Source organism: Eptesicus fuscus, chromosome 1, assembly GCF_027574615.1.
Source record: "Eptesicus fuscus isolate TK198812 chromosome 1, DD_ASM_mEF_20220401, whole genome shotgun sequence".
Lineage (NCBI taxonomy): Eukaryota > Metazoa > Chordata > Mammalia > Chiroptera > Vespertilionidae > Eptesicus > Eptesicus fuscus.
This window is the reverse complement of record NC_072473.1, coordinates 91,262,367-91,280,841: the sequence shown is the minus strand read 5'-3', so window position 1 is coordinate 91,280,841 and position 18,475 is coordinate 91,262,367. Positions and strand designations below refer to the sequence as shown.

Below are 18,475 nucleotides of genomic sequence, written 5' to 3'. Positions count from 1 at the left end.
TGGGCTCAGTCAGCAGAGAGAGTTGTCTGAAACCCTGCAGTGTGCTATGGTGAGAAAGGATCAGAGCCTTATCCCAGGATAGACGGACCCAAATCGTCAGTCACCCCTGCTTAATCTTCTGCGAGAGGGACCACATATGGGCCCCCCTCAGTTTCTTCACTGAACTGTCAGGTGTTGGTGGTCTTATTTGAGAGTTGAACCTCAGGCCAGCAGAAGGCAGTGAGGGGCCAGGCACTGGCAGGGGAAAGGTGAAGATCCTACATGTGCAATGCTGACCTTTCCACCCACAACAGAGGAAACCTCACAGAATTCTGCCACCCCTCCTGTCAGCACTGGGGTCCCATTGCTGTCCCTGCCATGTGCATGCTGAGGTGGCCCTTTGCTCCCTCTAGCAGAGCCCGCGAATTGGAAGAGGTGAAGGCCTTCGTCTACACTACATATTCTCATGTCACAGAGCAGCAGAAGGCCAGGAAGTGCTAGGCATTAAGGTGAGGTTGCAACCATGAATATGTCCGCACGGGCTCCCCCACCCATGTCAGAGGGGACCCCACATTTCCTGACACCTCCACACCCCACTATCAGTTACAGAACCCTGTGCTGTGCCTTCTATACCCTGAGCAGTCATGTCATGTCACTTCCTACTTCAGGTTCTTAGTGGGCAGGCTGATCAGGAGTGAGCCCTGTGAGGCCCATGTACACCCCTAAAGGAGAGACCTATAAGTCACCTTTGTCAGAGCAGCCTAGGATGTGTTTCTAAACTCATGCCTCTCACACTCCCCCTCTCCCCACAGGCCCGTGGGTCCTCATCGCCCATCTTTTGCCCACACGAGGTCACTCTTCTCAGCAGAAGTCATCATGCCTGGCCATCATATGAGTGAGCTCGGCAATCTTGAGGAAGACCATCAGGACCCAAGGGAGATGCCCGACCTGGTGGCAGAGGAGCTGTTCTGGGCTATGCACGAGGAGGAGGAGGAGGAGGAGGATGAAGAGGCTGTGTCTCTCTCCTCCTCTCTGTCTTCCTCCCCCTCAGTCCTGTTTTTAGAAAGCCTAGAGGAGGTGGCTGCTGCTGAGACACCAAGTCCTCCCCAGAGTCCTCAGGTTTCCTGCCCCTCCCTCCATGCCTTGGCAACCTTTCCATGGAGCCATCCTGAAGATGAGAGCTCCAGCAGCCACGAGGAGGCGGGTCCAAACACTGAGGGAGGCCCTGAAGATGATGGTGATACCTTGCTCCAAAAAGCACTGCATTCAAAGATGATGGAAATGGTGGAGTTCCTGCTCCGGAAATATTGCGCAAAGGAGCCAACAACCAAGGCAGAAATGCAGAGTAGTGTCATCAAAGAGTACCATGAGCACTTCCCTGAGATCTTCAGTGCAGCCACTGAGGTCATGAAGCTGGTCTTTGGTGTAGTTGCGGAGGAAGTCGACCCGAGTGCCCACACCTATGTAATGGTCACCGCCTTGGGGCTCACCTATGACGGAATGGTGAGCGATGAGAGCAGATATCCTAACACCGGCCTCCTCGTCACACTCCTCTGGGTGATTGCTTCGGAGGGAGATTGTGCCCCTGAGGAGAAAGTCTGGGAAACACTGAATATTATAGGGCTGCATGATGGGAAATTGCATTGGCTGTATGGGGAGCCCAGGGAGCTCATCACTAAAATTTGGGTGCAGGAACAGTACCTGGTGTATAGACAGGTGCCCAATAGCGATCCTCCATGCTATGAGTTCCTGTGGGGTCCCAGGGCCCACACAGAGACCACGACATCGCAAGCCCTTAGCTTTGTGCTCAGGGTTAATGACAGAGATCCCCGTTCTCTCCCATTCCTGCCTGAAGGGCCTGAGTGTAATGAGAACCCATGTGCCTGAGCCAGAGTTGCACCCAGGCACTTTTCAGGCCCTTGTGTATTAACTTTATTTGATGGGCATAAAGTGCATTCTATTTTCAACTCTGTGTTTGAGGAGAAAGCAGTAGTGAGGCCTAGGGAATGATTTGGGCTCCTATGATAATTGAGTAATTTATGCTATATTACTTTGTGAATTTTTAAGGAAATTTTCTAATGTTCGTCCTTTTCATGGAAGTTTTCATAAGCTGTTAGCATGTAAGTTTGTAAATGACATTGGTCACATATATATTTGTACATGTCCAGCTCAAGCGTAAGAGATTTGCTACTGTGTAACGCAATTTGGGACACTTCCCATCCTAGTTAATGATCCCGAACTAGATAACATGGCATGATAAAAGGATTTCATTGGAAATGTGAAAAAAACTCGGCAGTACAATCAATGGAGTCAAGAAATAAAAAATAAAAGCAAAAGTTTGTTCATTTTTGCTTCTTATCTCTTCTTGGCTGTCTTTTCATGAAACAATTTATCTAAGGATCCTTGGTTCTGGCAAGAAAGTGGAGGGATTTCATCTGAATAAAGAGGACCCCTGCTCAGTGGTTCATTTAATCCCCAGATATTCACTGAGCCTATGTCCTCTGGAAGGCCCTGCGTTAGTAGTGGAGACACCAACATAAGCAGGGCACACCCACCCACAGGATGATAGTGTAAGAGGTGAAGTCATATAAGGAAGGGGTTAGGTGTCCCCTAAGTCCTATAGGACAAGTAACAGAACAGGTGAGACCATGGCCCTCCAGGGAACAGCACTCAATTTTACATGGCCTGAGCCAGGGTATTTGGGAAACTGTGATTCCCTCTGCGGGGGTTGATTGTAAGGCAGCTGGGGGTGGCAGGGACATATTGTGTGTCTTGGGTGTGAGAGGGAAGTGTGAAATGGAGAATTGTCCTGACAAGTTCCTTTGGGATCATGGATAAACCAGAGGGAAATCTCCACCTGGTTAGGAAGGGTGGTTGCCTGCACACAGTCTCAGTGACATTAGACAGTATGATCACTAGGCATATTATACCCATCATCTGCACAGATTTCTACAGAAATACAGTTACTGGGCCATGAGTAAGGATGGCCTGGGAGAGCCACAGCCCACAGCCTAATTGGGGTTGAATGGAAATGATCTTGAGTGTGATCTGGCCAATCATTATCAAGGTGTAGGTTTTGGGTGGGGGTGAAATGAATGAAAGCATTTGTTTGGATGAAAGAGCAGCTTGGACTGAGGGAAAGAGTTGTTCCTAGATTCCCTTTCTAACATCTTTGTCTTTTGTCCAGCTGTGAAGGCTCCCCACACCTGAATTTCAGCGTACATCCATGAATTGGGTACATCCTTTTTGGCCTGTTGGGTATTCCATTCCTTACTGAACTGCACATTCTCTAATACGATCTTCATAACAAACAAGTAATCACAGTGCCAGAGTGGAAGTGTCTGGGATAAAAATGATATTAGAAATAGCTGCCATTCATCAGAGTTCCAATCTTCTCCAGTCACTGTGTGTGGTGCTTTACAAACACTCCACACTGTCCTGCATTCCCACAAGACAGGGTTTATCAGACCCACTTCCTTCACAGAGGAACAACTTGATGCCCCTTGGACCAGCTACTTTTCCCAGGATTACATGGCTAGTAAGGCGCATCGTGCAGTATTGGCCCCTTGCCCAACTTCATCAGGAGTCCATGATATTTCCTGCCTTCCTAGCCCATGGCACACTTTCTACCTCACAATTAATTTCTACTCTCAGTATGAATGAACTCTTTCAGGTGACAATTAGTAGAACGCTGGAGCCCAGGCAAGAGCAGGCCTAAGGAAGGAAGGTGACATTGAGAATCAAGCATAATGTGGGGATTGTCTGAGGCTTATGTATATATGAGTCTTCCTGGTGCCAGGTTTTCTGCCTCGTTCCAGTATTTTCCCTCATCCCAGCATTTTCCCTCATGACAACACCCTTTCCCTGGTCTTCCCTTGGGTGCCCTCCTGTCCATCCCTGGATCATAGTCTTCTGAATTGGTCATGACTGAAGGCTCCTTTTAAGGCTTCACAGACTCTCCTGCCCTCATTCCGACACATAGGCACCCTATTCCCTTCAGAATTACTCTGCTCTCTCTTGCCTCACCCTCCATCCCATCTGAGAACACTAGCCCTTTATTTATGTCCTATGAGGAGATAACTGTAAATACCAATATACTTTAAAATTTTTATTTTATTGTTGACACTCTTACAAATATCCCCATTTTCCCTTCCTTTGGCCCTATTCACAGCACCTTACCTCCCCGCACCCTCTGGCCCTCACCACATTGTCATCTGTGTCCATGTTCTTTGGCTAATTCCTTCAGTTAGTTTCATCCAATCCCCCTCTCCCTCAACCCCTCTGACAACTGTCAGTCTGGTCCATGTCTTCATGCCTGTATTTCTATTTTGTTTGTCAGATAATGTTGTTCATTATATTCCACATATAAGTGAGATCATATAGTTTTTCTCTTTCTCTGACTGGCTTATTTCACTGAGCATAATAATCTCCATGTCCATACATGCTATCTCAGAAGTTAAGAATGCCTTCTCTTTTTTTGCCAGGTAGTATTCCATTATGTAAATACTAGAGGCCTGGTAAAGTGCATTTGGGGGGCAGGGGGAGGAGGGTCTCTCAGCCCAGCCTGTGCCCTCTCACAATCTGGGAGCCCTTGGTGGATGTCCGACTGATGGCTTAGGCCCGCTCCCCATGGGAGAGGCCCCTGTCACCACCACTGCACTTGCCAGCAGTGAGCCTAGCTTATGGCTTCTGTCTGAGCGGAGTCCCCCCTGTGGGAGGGCACTGATCACCAGGGGCAGCTTCTGCATTGAGCGTCTGTCCCCTGGTAGTCAGTGCATGTCATAGCAACTAGTCGTTCAGCTGTTTGTTCGATTTGCATATTAGCCTTTCTTTAATATAGGACTAGAGGCCCGGTGCACCAAATTCATGCACTCGTGGGGTCCTTCAGCGCGGCCTGTGCCTTTCTGCAGTCCAGGAGCCCTTGGAGGATGTCTGAATACTGACTTAGGCCTGCTCCCAGTGGAGAGCAGGCCTAAGCAGGCAGTCAGACATCCTAAGTGTTGCTGCAGAGGAGGGAGAGGCTCCTGCCACCACTGCTGCGCTCCCTGGTGGGAGCGCACTGACCACCAGGGAGCAGCTCCTGCATTGAGCATTTGCCCCCTGGTGGTCAGGGTGTGTCATAGTGACTGGTTGTTTTACTGTTTGGTCGATTTACATATTAGCCTTTTATTATATAGGATACCACTGTTTACTTTATCCTCTCTTCTCCTGATGGCCATTTGCACTGTTTCCAGCTCTTGGCTATCCTATATAGTAAAAGCCTAATATGAAAATCAACTGAATTGCAGTACAACCAGCTGCTATGATGTGCACAGACCATCAGGGGACAGATGCTCAACACAGGAGCTGCTCCCCACTTTCCCCCCATAGGGTGGTCAGTGGGCTCCCACAGGTGGAGGGCGGCTCAGCCAGAAGCCAGACTCACAGCTGGAGTGACATATCGGCATAAAATATTACCATGGCAGATGTCTGAGGTTTTATGGCTGATGCTTTCTTCCAGGATTTTTATGGTTTCACGACTTACATTTAAGTCTTTTGTTCATTTTGAATGAATTCTTCTGAAAAGTATAAGTTGGTGGTTTGGATTCATTTTTTCACATCCAAGTTTCTCAATGCCATTTACTATTGAAGAGACTGTCTTTACCCTATCATATACTGTTGCCTCCTTTGTCAAATATCAGTTCCCAATATAGGTATGGGTTGATTCTTAGGCTCTCTGTTCTTTTCCATTGATCCATATACCTGATCTTATATCAATACCAACTGTTTTGATGACAATGGCCTTGTAGCATAGCTTGATATCAGGTATTGTGATGTCTATAGCTTTGTTCTTCTTTCTCAAAAGGTTCTTAACATGGTGCTTAATAAAGACTGTCTAACTGGTGGCCATGGTACCGACAGTTGGATTTCTGGGACCCAGCAGGCTTAGCTGAGGAAGGCTGGTTTCCTAATGGCTTTCTTCCACTCCACTGAAGTCAGCAGTGTGAATATTTCATATTCAAAGGAAAGGATGGGCCTGATGTACTAGATTCTTCACCACAATGGAAATCCGGTTGCTCTTGCTTCAAAGAACATTAGCTAATGGTCCTACAGAAGCCTTGGGATGCAAGGGTGCCTAGATCATAACAAATAAACACCCTCTTTCCACCGAAATCCAGACGGTGGTTTCCAAAGTCCTCTCTCCAATTTTCCTCACATAAAATGGACAAGTCCCTTCAAATAACTAATAGGCAGAGGCATGAGCTAGCAAAACGCACAAGGAAATCTTTTGAGCCTTTAAATAACTCCTTTAAGAAACAATTTTTTGGTAGGCAACTGAAGGGAGCTGGCTGTATATCCAGCGAAACTAGGAGTCCCCCACTCACACGCTAAACCCACCAACAGCTAGAGTCTAGGGCATGTCCTACAAGAATAAACTGACTTCATGAATGAATGCTTTGTAATCCTGTTTAGAGACACAAAGACCATGGACTGAGCCTGAATCTAGACCCAGGTGCTCCATTAAGGATACAGTCCTTTGGCTGAGGGGCACCTTGGGAGGAGTCTGTTCCCAAATGCCTTTGCACTCCACTTTTAGAAACAAAGGATCAACCCTCAGAGAGCACAAGCTATACCACTTAGTGCAAGACATGGGACAAGGACTCATGGGCCAAGGACACAGACTCACTGCCAAGGAAAATCACAACTTGTTTAGGTAACTGTGACTGAAGGAAGCAGATATGAAAATAATCATAACTATGTACTTGAACATAGATGAGATTGTGGGTGTGGGATGGGACAAAAGTCAAATTCAAGTCATCTTCACCATAGAGGAGAGGATACCACAGTGGTTTTTATGATCCATGTTCTCTAGCTGTTTTGGGTAACTTTGATCTTAATACTCTGAATAGCGAGATAGAAGGGTACCATGGGAAGGTACCACTGCTTGTGCTCCCACCTGTACAGGATTGTGGAGAGCGGCTACAGCGTTTGGACAGGTTCAGGCCTCGGACTAATGAGAGGATATGATCCTCTCATGGCAAAGCTACCTTCAAGTCCCAGCACAATTATAGCCAAAGGCTGTATTTGTAAGCTTGACCTTAAGGTCCAAACCTGTGGTCCCACGTGGCTGGGTGATGTGGGCTTAATAGAGTTCAAGTGCATATAATTGAATAGATTTGAAACCAACAACATTGTAAATATCTTGACCACACCCTTACTTTGTCTAGTGGAAACTGGCTATAAAATAAAGACTCGGCTTGCAGGCCATGGCACTGTCTCTCTAATCAGAGGGCAGCATCCCACCTAACCCTGGCTTTATTCTCCTGTCTGTCTTTTCTAATCCTTGACCACCAGCCCTCAGGTTCACCCATGGCTGTGCTGGTGTAATCACATGACTTAAGCAGCTGATTGCCCCAAGGCTTAGAATTTTGTGGGCAGTATATATTGGGCATCCCTGCTGTGACCCCACTGTTCAGTGATAGGATTAGAGTAGCCAATGCTTTTTAATGTAGAGCATCTCCATGCCGTTCTGTGTACCCATGAGATGCCCGGAGCCAAGCTGGTCCTATCACAGGTGTTGGAGAGACATGGGTACCAAGCTTGCAACTGAGGCAACCCACAATCAGAGGACTCAAGCCAAAGTGCTGTCCAAGTGGAAGGAAACAATGATCTTCTAGGACTCTTCTTCCCAAGAAAGCTTTGGGGGATGATGGGGGATGACACCTTCACGTCTGTGCACTGGAATGATGCCAGACACCGGGATCATTGAGAAAGATCCTTCCAATGTGAGGTTCTTTGACAAAGGGGCAAGGAGCAAATATTTGAATGTGACAGCCTGAAGACTTTTGTCCATATGCTTGCTGAATCTGATTCAGTAAAATACGCCCAGGCGACTCTCCAGTTTCCTCTTCAGAGAACAAGATGATGGTAAAGTAGTAAGGCCTCCCATGTCCCACATTATCTATTACTCAAACACCTTTCTAGTAGACCCAGGAGAATGATATACTGGAAGGGTTTCATTTCAGGGGATAACTCTTTCACATGAGACAGTATTTTTCCAAAGATGAGAAAGTATAGATTTCCATATAAAACTGTAGCCCCTTAGAGATTACCTGCAGGGATGACAAAAGATTCTGAGAGGCCACTTAATGTCAAATGGACATATTTTCTCCCAGAAAGACTGAATTAATTTTGTTTCAGGTGTATAGAAACAGCAATTTCCAGAAAGACAAGCCTTGGCTCATCGAGAACATCAAGACAAAAGGGAACCAGATGAATCATACTTGGCCAGATACCACCTCAACCCCTTCCCAGAGACACAAGAAGCTGCCCCCTACCAGACACTTAGCAAGAATTCAGCATTAAAAAGGCACCGAAGAATCAAGTAAAAGGCCCAGAGGAAATCTCTCAATCCTTGGGGACCCAGTGCCGCCTGCATATTCAAGTTCTCGGTTCTGTGGCCTGCGAGTAGTGCCAAGAAGGTCTGGTGTGCAAGTGAGGAAGGTGGCCCAAGTGGGGAGGGCATATCTGGGAATGGCATGATTGTTCCCCTGGCTACTGCCCAAACCCACGGGATCGGGGCTCTGTCCCCTAGGCCCCTAAATCACACACTATATGATTTGATGATTTATTTGTACAACACCTGTTATTCATATGATGATGGCTGTCTTTTCAATCATGACCCAACCCAAGGAACCTGAAGGACTAGGAGGAGGGGGAGGACTCCTTATATGGCAACTGTTCACTCTGTGAGCAGTTCAAGGGCAATGCAGGCCTGTAAGATCATAGGTGACAGAAAACAATCACCACTCTGTATTCTCCATTCCATGTAGGCTTTAATAAAGAAAGGCAAAACTATATGGAGGAAAATAAACAGGGCAATGAAAATTGTGGGTCCATGTTCTGTTGTTTCTGTGCCACACACCTCATCAGATGAGCCTCAGGAGACTAGAAATCCTGGCTCCAGAAAGACATTAATCCCTGTCGTCCTCTCTCATTTTCTCCAACTCAGCCAAGGATCGGGCTAGGGGGTCCTGATGCAGGCCCAGGAAGATCTGGTCCCCTGAGCCTTGCCTACTGGATAGGAGACAGAGCTGCCTGGCTCCTGACCTTGGGGGAATCACCTTACATTAGTTATGCATCCTGAAACAGGAGGGTCTTTACTCACGGGTCCCCCTATGATGCCAGGAAATTTCTGATCAGCATTTGAGTGTCGCTAGCCCAAGTTCAAGGCACCTTACATGGAGCCCCACCTAGAACCCGGGCCTCCCCAGCTGCTAAGTGGTATACCACAGATGTGGGATGCCTACCTGGAAGATAGCCTTTCCCCCTTTTTTGGGTATGGCTCCAGTAACCACCAGGGTTTGAAAGTGCAGTCTGGTACTTCTGCTTCAGGTTGGTCAGTACAGCCTGCTTTTCCAGTTCCACAACCTCCTCAGGAACCACGTTTTCTGGGCACTGCAGAGTTGCCCCAATGTCAGGGATCCCCGTGTACCATGAGAGAAGCACTGAGATGTTTTCCCTTCCATAAACCAAAGGCTTCCTGTGACAGAAATTGGTTCTTCAAAGTTACGCCCACGAGAGGCTAAGCTGATTTCACCAAAGGGACATGGAGTGAGCTGGGTCCCTCTGAGCACTTCCGATGTGTCAAACTCTGTTCAGAGAATTCTGGGTGAGGCCAGGGGAGAGAAGGAAAAGAAGAGGACAGAGCCTGGTCCACTACTGGGCAGGTCCCAGCCCGACTGCTGTGGGCAGCACGTACAAGTCAGAAAGGCCCTGACTGCTGTGGGGAACCCACAGGCAATCAGGTCCCAAGCTCTTCACCAGGTGAAAGGAGCTGATGTGGGACCTCAACCACTGAGGGGTGAGCAAATGGGCCCTGGGTGCCATGGGCGGTGCGGGTGGGGCAGGTGTGTGAAGTCAGGCAGACAGCCTGAGTCTGGAGGCCACCTGACATTCTCTGTGTGCTGTGAAGCCTCCCCTGGTCTGTCACGCACACACACATGCGTGCACACACATAAATACACATGTGTGCACACAGGCAACACCACATGCAGACTTGGACCTGTCCCTGCCTTTCAGGTCACCAATGGGAACTGAGGTCCAGTGTGGACAGAAAGAAGGCTTCACCCAGGTCGTAGGAACTCAGCCCACGGAACCCCAGCCTGGGCCCCTTGCTGCCCCTTTGAAGGTGTGCTGCTTACAGAAACCACAGCCCCACCACCACAGGCTTAAAAGAAAATAAACCCCAAACCCCTGAGCAAGGTCCTGGGGGTACTCTTGGAGGGATGTGAGCTGTGCTCAGGGTGTCACACTTTGCCTATGATCACTGCTCAGCCATACTTCTCCTTTCCCCAAGCAGGGCCTGAATCTGCCTGGGGTTCCACCCCAACCTCTCCAGCAGCAACTTCCACCAGAGGGCATATTTCTAGTCTCTGTGAGCAATGTGGGTGGCGATGGTACAGTTCCCCTGGCTGCTCACTAGGGTTGCCAATGAGTCTGGAGTCTTAACCACATTTAAGACAAAGCCTGCAGAAGGCTGCAGGAAGGAGATGCAGGAGAAATCCATCTCCCTAGAGATCCTTGGGCCTCACGTGGCCTGGGGAAACCCACAAGTGTGACAGTCCATAAGCATCATGCATCAGCCCTCCATGTTCATGGTCTGTGGGCTGACCTCTCCCCAGTGACCCCTGGGGTCCTGGAACCCCATGGACAGGGATGGTGGGAGAGGCTCCACCTTCCTATCCCCAGGCTGTCAGCGGCTAGGCCCAATGGAAAGGGCTGGCAATACAGATGCCTCATCCATCAGATGGAGTCTTGGGGCGGGGGGAGGGCTCAAGGAAGAAGGTAGAGACAGGTAAGGAGAGGCACTCACACAGGATGTGGTCAGTTCCACAAAGGAGGTCACTGAGGCCAGGGGAGCACAGAGGAGGGAGGAAAGGCGATTTGGCTTCACACTGGATGAGTGGGTTCTAGTCCTCTCCCAATGCAGACACTCCTGGGCTGTGCTTCTTCTCCTCACCCCACCCACTCCAGCACAGTCAGCTCCCCTCTCTTTTCACCCCCAGGCACTGCAGGTCCCCAAGCCCACCGGTCCTTCTTCCTGGGCTGCTGGTTGCAAATCCTTGGGATGCAACCTAAGCTGGGCCCTGGGACACCACCGTGTGAGCGCAGATCATCCTGCCAGGTGTCTCCCTCAGGCCCCTTTGGGAGCCACCCTCCGCCATCCCCTGGCTGCACCACTGCTATCTGCTGTCAGCAGGCACTCCTGGCCCCCACTGCAGCCTACAGAAAGGAATAACAGGAGCAGGAAGAATTGGCACCAGTACCCACACACACCAACCCCATGCCAGGCCCTGGGGTGGACATGATCCACAAATCCTAGAATTCAATCCTCAAGTAATGGTGGTGGGGAAGGTGGCACAGCGGGATGAATAGACAGCCCAGGATCATGGGGGCCCTGACTACATCACCCACTGTCCTTGCCTTTTCCCTGGGGAAGGGGGTCCTAGTACCTGACGGAGCTTGGATTCCACGGGGCTGAGTACCTGGACTGTACCATAATAGGACAGACACAACCGGTGGCTACACATCAACATCATAGGGCCTGAGCCTCAGTACCACACTCCACATGAGCAACCCCCCACTCTGGGTGACTCTCCCCTCCTGTCTTAAAGGACATAAACCTCACTTCAGCTATTATGTCCTCGTGTGCATGGAAACATACCCACTCTCAAAGACAAGGCCCAGGGGACAAAAGCAGCCTGTGTTCACTCCCTTCCCAACCCAGTCCTGGTGCCCAGCTCCTCTGCTCTGCACCCCCTCCCTTTCTCTGGCTGGGTTGCCTTTCCTTATGAGGACAGAGGCTCAATGAAAGTTTAGGGTGCACATGAACTAGTAAGAAGAGTCTTTTTACTGTTTACTTTTCTACATTCTTGAATAAGCTAAGAAAATCCAGGTATATATACTCTATTTTTACAGAATGACAGACCAGAAATGATACAGGAATCAAAAATTAACTATTTTATCTGTTTTACAGCTATGCCCTTTCACGTTAAAAAAACAAAAAGGCTATTCCAAGTCCATGTTATCTGGTTACAGAGTACAAATAAAATGAACGATTCCCAATTTGTTTTACAAAATAGCAAAGCTCTTTCTCTTAAGTTAAATAACGTGTGACCCTTGTCATTTGTAAACTTAGATTCTGAAGCTAATAAACATTCTACTTAAAGTAACATTTTAAAATACCAAAAATAAAAGAAGATACATTTCTAAATCAACCCAATGGAATGAGATACACAGATGTTATTCACTATAATCGGCTAGTCTGCCCCATCACTGCTTGGATCATTGACTTCCCTCTTAAAACACAAAGTAAAGAAATCTGCCTTGGACTTCACTGAGGGCAGAAGAAGCTACTGGACATGGCAGAAGAGCTTGCACTGACCATGGCAGTAGTATCATGTGTGGTGCTAATTCTGGCCTGGGCTCTCTGTTCCTCCTCTCTCAAAGCCTCCTCATACCAGTGTGGGAAGGATCTGGGGTCACTCCAATTGATCTGGGCCACAAACTCCAGGACTTTCAACTTGCTTGACTCAGCGTGGACCCTGGGACCCCACAGGAACTCGTACCAATCCGGTTGGCTGTTGCGCACCTGCTGGTACTCCAGGTACTATTCATGCACCCAAACTTTGGTGAGGAGCTCCCTGGGCTCCCCATAGATGCAATGCTCCATCCCAGCATACACCCCCATGGCATTCAGTGCTCTCCATATCTTCTCTATGGGGACACAATCATCCTCCTAGAAGATTATACTAAGGATGAGTATCAGAAGGCCAGTCTTGGGCATACTGTGCTCATTGCTCACCCTCCCATCATAGGTGGGGCCCAGGTTGGTGCCTAGGACATAGGTGTGGCTGGTGGGGTCCACTCCCTTCACATCAATGCCATAAACCAGCTGCATGCACTCAGAGGCCTCGCCGAAGATTACAGCAACGTGGTCCTGGTGCTTTCTGATGACGCTACTCAGCATTTCTACCTTTGTGGTCAGCTCCTTTGTGCGATAATTGAGGAGCAGGAATCCCACCAGATCAGCTACCTTATCATCAAACACGTCTCTGGGCAAGGACTCTAAATCTGGCAGGGCCCTGGAGGTACTGGGACCCTCCTCTTCTTGGCTGCTGGACTGGCTCAATGGAGCAGCAGCGGCAAAGGCAGTAGGGGAGACACAGGCACTTGGAGAGCTCCGGGTAGAACTTGGTGTCCCAGCAGCAGCATGAACCTCCTCCAAGGAGCTTGCATTACTTGAAAGCAGAGGATAGCAAGAGGAAGAGGAGGAGGAGGAGAAAGAGAAAGGAAAAGAGGAGGAGCAGGAGGAGGAAGGATCCTATTCCTCAGCCTCGCGAATTTCAAGCATGTAGCGTCATCGTTTTGGAGCTCGAGGCATGATGACTCCTGTCAGGCAGCCACAGGAGTGCGGGCTGGAGGTGGGCAATGAGGACTCACAGGCCTGGGGAGAGAGGAAATATAAGTGGCCTCAGCTGGGTACACCCTTGTCAGCTTTAACAAAGCAGAGCTACAGGTCTCCTCTTTAGGGGTGCTCTTGGGCCTCACTGGGGTCTCTTCTCCTGGGTGGCCTGTCCCCTAAGATCCTGAATGAGGAAGTCAGATGGTTCTCCAGGTACAGTCAGCATAGGCCAGGGTTCTGTGACTGGCAGTGGGGTGGGGTCGGGTGCTGCAGGAGTTCTCCTCTACTCTGGCATGGGGGAGAACCTGGGGAGACATTCTAGGTGAAGGCAGGCACCTCACCGTGACTGCTGGCATGGCCTGGACCTCCTCTGCTCTATGACCTGTGTTTTGTGCCTCAGACCAAGGCCTTTATACCCTGGCTCCTGGAGCCCCTGTAAAAGGAAACAAGGAAACACCTCAGCGTGCAGGTGGCATGCACAGCCATGGGCCTCCAGTGCTGACAAGAGGGAGGAAAGGATTCTGTGAGTTCCCCACTGTTCTGGGCTAGATGGTCTTCTGCGTCCTCACTCAGGGTTCTCACTGTTCCCCTGGCAGGGCCCATGAACTTCCCCTCTGCTGGCCCTGAGGCAAAACTCTCAGAACAAGGCTACACACCCCTGAGACTGAACAGAACAAAGTGAGGGGGACCCACATCTGACCACACCTGCCCAGGACATCCCACAGGATACAGGAGGACATGGCCAAACTCTGTGGGGGCTATCTGCCCTGAGACGGGGAGTGCCCTCAGTCCTAACGTTGACATCTGACAGGGTCTTGGACAACTTCCTGTGTTGAACTAAGGCCACTTTCCTTCAGACTAAAAACTCACCCTCCTGAACTGGTGGAGGACGTGAGTGACACCACGTTCCACTTTCTCTCATGGCTGACAGAAGTGGCAAAGTAAGGCTGGGATTCGACCAGCTGCAATGTGAGGTTTTCCCTCAGTCCTCAGCTGAACCTTGAAAGGAGACAGCAAGACTTGGGAGCAGGGGAGGAGCATTAGGGTTCCTGCTGCCTTTCCTCAGATTCCTCCCCTTAAAGGAAGTCAGGGTCCGGGACACCTCCCCTCTCCTCCTTTGCTCATCTGACTGAGGCCCACCACCCCAGCAAAAATCAGAGTGCTCTCTGTTGGACAGCCCTGCCTGGGGTCTCTCAGAGCTGAAAGTGGAAGTGGGATGAATGTCCATGAGGCCCCCATTTGTTCTGCAGAACAATTCCCCCTCCTTCCTCCCTCATGGTCAATAGCTTGGCCACTTGCAGTGCCCGAGTGTCCTGGCTCTGCTTTCCATATACCACACCCTTTGTGTAAGGCCCCACCTCTTTCAGATTCCTGAGACCAAAGGGATTGGGAGAATCCATGGGAAAGCGATTCCAGAAACCCCAGGGCCGAGGGCAGGTGAGGGTTTCTGAGGGGTTTGCACTGTGGTGGGATCCAAGGTTCCCTCAGTCCTCCCATAGGATCCCCCTTAACTCTGGCAGATGCTGGCCCCACCCTCTGCTGCAGTGAGGTCCTGCTCTTTATACCCAAGCCCCAGACTGTCAGACCCAGATGAAGGAATAAGAAAATGCCACCTATTGCCCATCAGCAGGTGACTGGATCAGAAAACTATGGTACATCTACACAATGGAATATTATGCTGCCATAAAAAAGAAGGAATTCTTACCATTTGCAGCAACCTGGATGGAATTGGAGAATATTATGTTAAGTGAAATAAGCCAGTCAATGAAAGAAAAATACCACATGATCTCACTCATTTATGGATAATAAAGAACATTATAAACTTGAACAAAAAGATAGATACAGAGGCAGTAAATCATTAAACAGTCTGTCAAATTACAGCAGGAAGGTTAGGGAGAGGTGGGGAAGATAAGAGATCAATCAAAGGACTTGTATGCATGCATATAAGCATAACCAATGGATGCAAAACTCTGGGGGGTGAGGGCATAAATGGGAGTGGGGTGGAGGGGGGGCAATGGTAAGATATGTACACATATAATACCTTAATAAAAAAAATTGGGGAAAAAAAGAAAAAAAGAAAATGCCACCTATGATTATCCTCCCATGAGGCCTGCCTAAGGACTTTGGAAGGTCCTGGGCCCACCCACTGCCTTTCTCAAGTATTGCTCCTGATCCTGACCCAGTTGTGCATCTCAGCACATGCTGTCTGTGGTCATCCCCCCAGTGGGATCCCAGCACTGTCTCTGGTCTATCTTCCAGGGTCCCTCCGTCCTCCATCAGGGTACTCACCTTGACTCTGGCAGATCGTTCGCACACCATCTACCTACATGGGGTCCCACTTCCTCTACCAAAACCATAGAGTCTCTGAGACCAAGACTGACTCTGGTCTTCATTTCTGGGACTTTGGGGCACCATCTTCCTTTATGGGGTCCTACTTCCTCTACTCAACTCCAGAGCCTCAGACCAGGACTGACACTGGTCTAGCTTCCAGGATCCTTGCCTCACCATCTGCCTGCCTATTCCATCTACGGAACCCTGACAGTCTCTGAGACCAGGACTGACTCTGGTCTAGCTTCAGGGTCCTTGGCGCACCATCTGCCTATATGGGGTACTTCTCCCTCAGCCAAACACCTTAGAGTCTCTGAGAGCAGGAATTAGTCTTGGCTAGATTCCATGATCCCTCTGTCCTCCCTCAGGGTCCTCACCTTGACTGGCAGGTACTTGGAATACCAACTGCCTATATTGGGTCCCACTTCATCTGCCAAACCCCCTGAGACTCTGAAACCAGAACTGACTACAATCTAGTTGCCAGGGTCCTTAGTGCACCATCCACCTATATGGGGTCCTACTCCTCTACTGAACCCCCAGAGAATCTGAGACCAGGACTGACTCTGGTCTAGCTACCTGGGATATTGGCACACCATCTTCCTATATGGGGTCTTACTCCCCCTACTGAACCCCCCTGGTCTGAGTGACCAGGATTGAGTCTTATTTAGCATCCAGGGTCCTTGACACACCATCTGCCTATTTGGGGTCCTTCTCCCTCTACTGAACCCCAAGAGTCTATGAGACCAGGACTGACTCTGGTCTCGGTTCCAGGGTCCTGGGCACACCATCTGCCTATATGGGGTCCTTCTCCCTCTACTGAGCCCCTAGAATCTCTGAGACCAAGAATGACTCTCGTCAAGTTTCCAGGGTCCTTCGTGCACCATCTTCCTATATAAAGTCCTACTCCCTCTACTGAACCTCCACAGTCTCTGAGTCCAGGATTGACTCTGTTCTAGATTCTAGGGTACTTGGCGAACCATCTGCCTATATGGGGTCTTATTCCCTCTGCCCAACCCCCAGAGTCTCTGAGACCAGGACTGACTCTGGTCTAGTTTCCACCTTTCTTGGCTCAGCATCTGCCTATACAGGGTACTAGTCTTTCTATCAAACCCCCAGTCTCTTAGAACAAGATAGACTCCAGTCTAGAATCCAGGGTCCTTGGTGCGCTATCTGCCTATGTGGAATCCTACTCCCTCTACCCAATTCCCCAGAGTGTCTGAAACCAGGACTGACACTGGTCTAGATTCTAGGATCCTTGGAGCACCAATTGCACATATGGGAACCTCTTCCCTGTACCCAACCCCCAGAGGATCTGAGACCAGTACTGACTCTGGTCTCTGTTCAAGGGTCCTTGGCGCACCATTTTCCTATATGGGATACTACTCCCTCTACTGAACCCCCAGAGTATCTGAGACCAAGACAGATGCTGTTCTAGCTTCTAGGGTCTTTGGAGCACCATCTGCCTACATTGGGTCCTATTCCCTCTACCCAACCCGCAGAGTCTCTGACACAAGGACTCACTCAAGTTTAGATTCCAGGGTCTTGGCACACCATCTGACTATATGGGTTCACACTTCCTCTAAACAACACTCAGAATCTCTAACAACAGGAATGAATCTGGTCCCTCAGGCCACCCTCATGGCCATCACCTTACTCTGGCAGGTCCTTGGCACACCCTCTGCCCATAAGGGGTCCATCTCACTCTACTGGACCCGCAGAGTCTGTGAGACCAGGAATGACTCTGGTCTCGGTTTCATGGGCCTTGGAACACCATCTAACTATATGGGGTCCTTCTCCCTCTACTGAATCCCCAGAGTCTCTGAGACCAGTACTGACTCTGTTCTAGCGTCCCGGGTCCTTGGCACACTACCTGACTGTATGGGTTCCCACTTTCTCCACCCAACCCCAGAGTCTCTGAGACCACGACTGACTTTGGTCTAGATTTCAGGGTCCTTGGTGAACCATCTGCCCACACGGGGTCCTTCTCCCTCTATTGAACCCACAGAGACTCAGAGACCACCACTGACTCTGTTCTGGTTTCCAGGGTCCTTGGCATACCATCTTCCTATATGGGACCACTCCCTCTAACCAACCCCCAGAGTCTCTGAGAGCAGGACTTACTATGGTCTAGATTTCAGGGTCCTTGGTGAACCATCTGCCTATATGAGGTCCTTCTCAATCTACTGAACCTCTAAAGTCTCTGAGAACAGGACTTTCTCTGGTCTAGCTTCCAGGGTCCCTCTGTCTTCCCTCATTGTCCTCACCTTGCTCTGGACTCTCCTTGGCACACCATCTGCCTATATTGGGTCCTTCTCACTCTACTGAACCCCCAGAGTTTCTGGACCAGGATGGACTCTGGTCTAGATTCCAGGGTCTTGGCAAAACATCTGCCTATACGGGGTCCTACTCCCTCTACTGAACCCCAAGAAACTCTGAGACCAGAAATGACTCTTGTCTAGCTTCTGGTGTCCTTGGAGCACCATCTGCCTATATGGTGTCCAACGTCCTCTACCCAATCCCCCAGAGTCTCTGAGACCAGGACTGACTCTGGTCTAGATTCTAAGATTCTTAGCGCACCAATTGCCTATATAAGGACCACTTCCCTGTACCCAAACCACAGAGTCTCTGAGAATAGGTCTGAGTCTGGTCTACTCTCCAGGGTCATTGGTGCACCATCTACCTATAAGGGGTGCAACACCCTCTACTCAATGCCCAGAGTCT

The 18,475-nt window shown here is 49.6% G+C and overlaps 1 protein-coding gene and 2 pseudogenes across 1 annotated transcript; 1 reads left to right on the top strand and 2 right to left on the bottom strand.

Moving 5' to 3' along the window:
* Positions 1-1,011: 1,011 nt before the first annotated feature.
* On the top strand, positions 1,012-2,310 carry LOC129149850 (melanoma-associated antigen 8-like; the record flags this gene model as incomplete). The annotated part of the gene is made up of 1 exon (XM_054719486.1): positions 1,012-2,310. A coding segment is annotated over one exon (855 nt), but the record flags the coding sequence as incomplete, so codon positions are not given.
* Positions 2,311-9,265: 6,955 nt separating this feature from the next.
* On the bottom strand, positions 9,266-10,528 carry LOC129149849 (EOLA-like protein; annotated as a pseudogene).
* A 1,827-nt stretch (positions 10,529-12,355) lies between these two features.
* Positions 12,356-15,745, bottom strand: LOC129149848 (melanoma-associated antigen 10-like; annotated as a pseudogene).
* Positions 15,746-18,475: the final 2,730 nt, after the last annotated feature.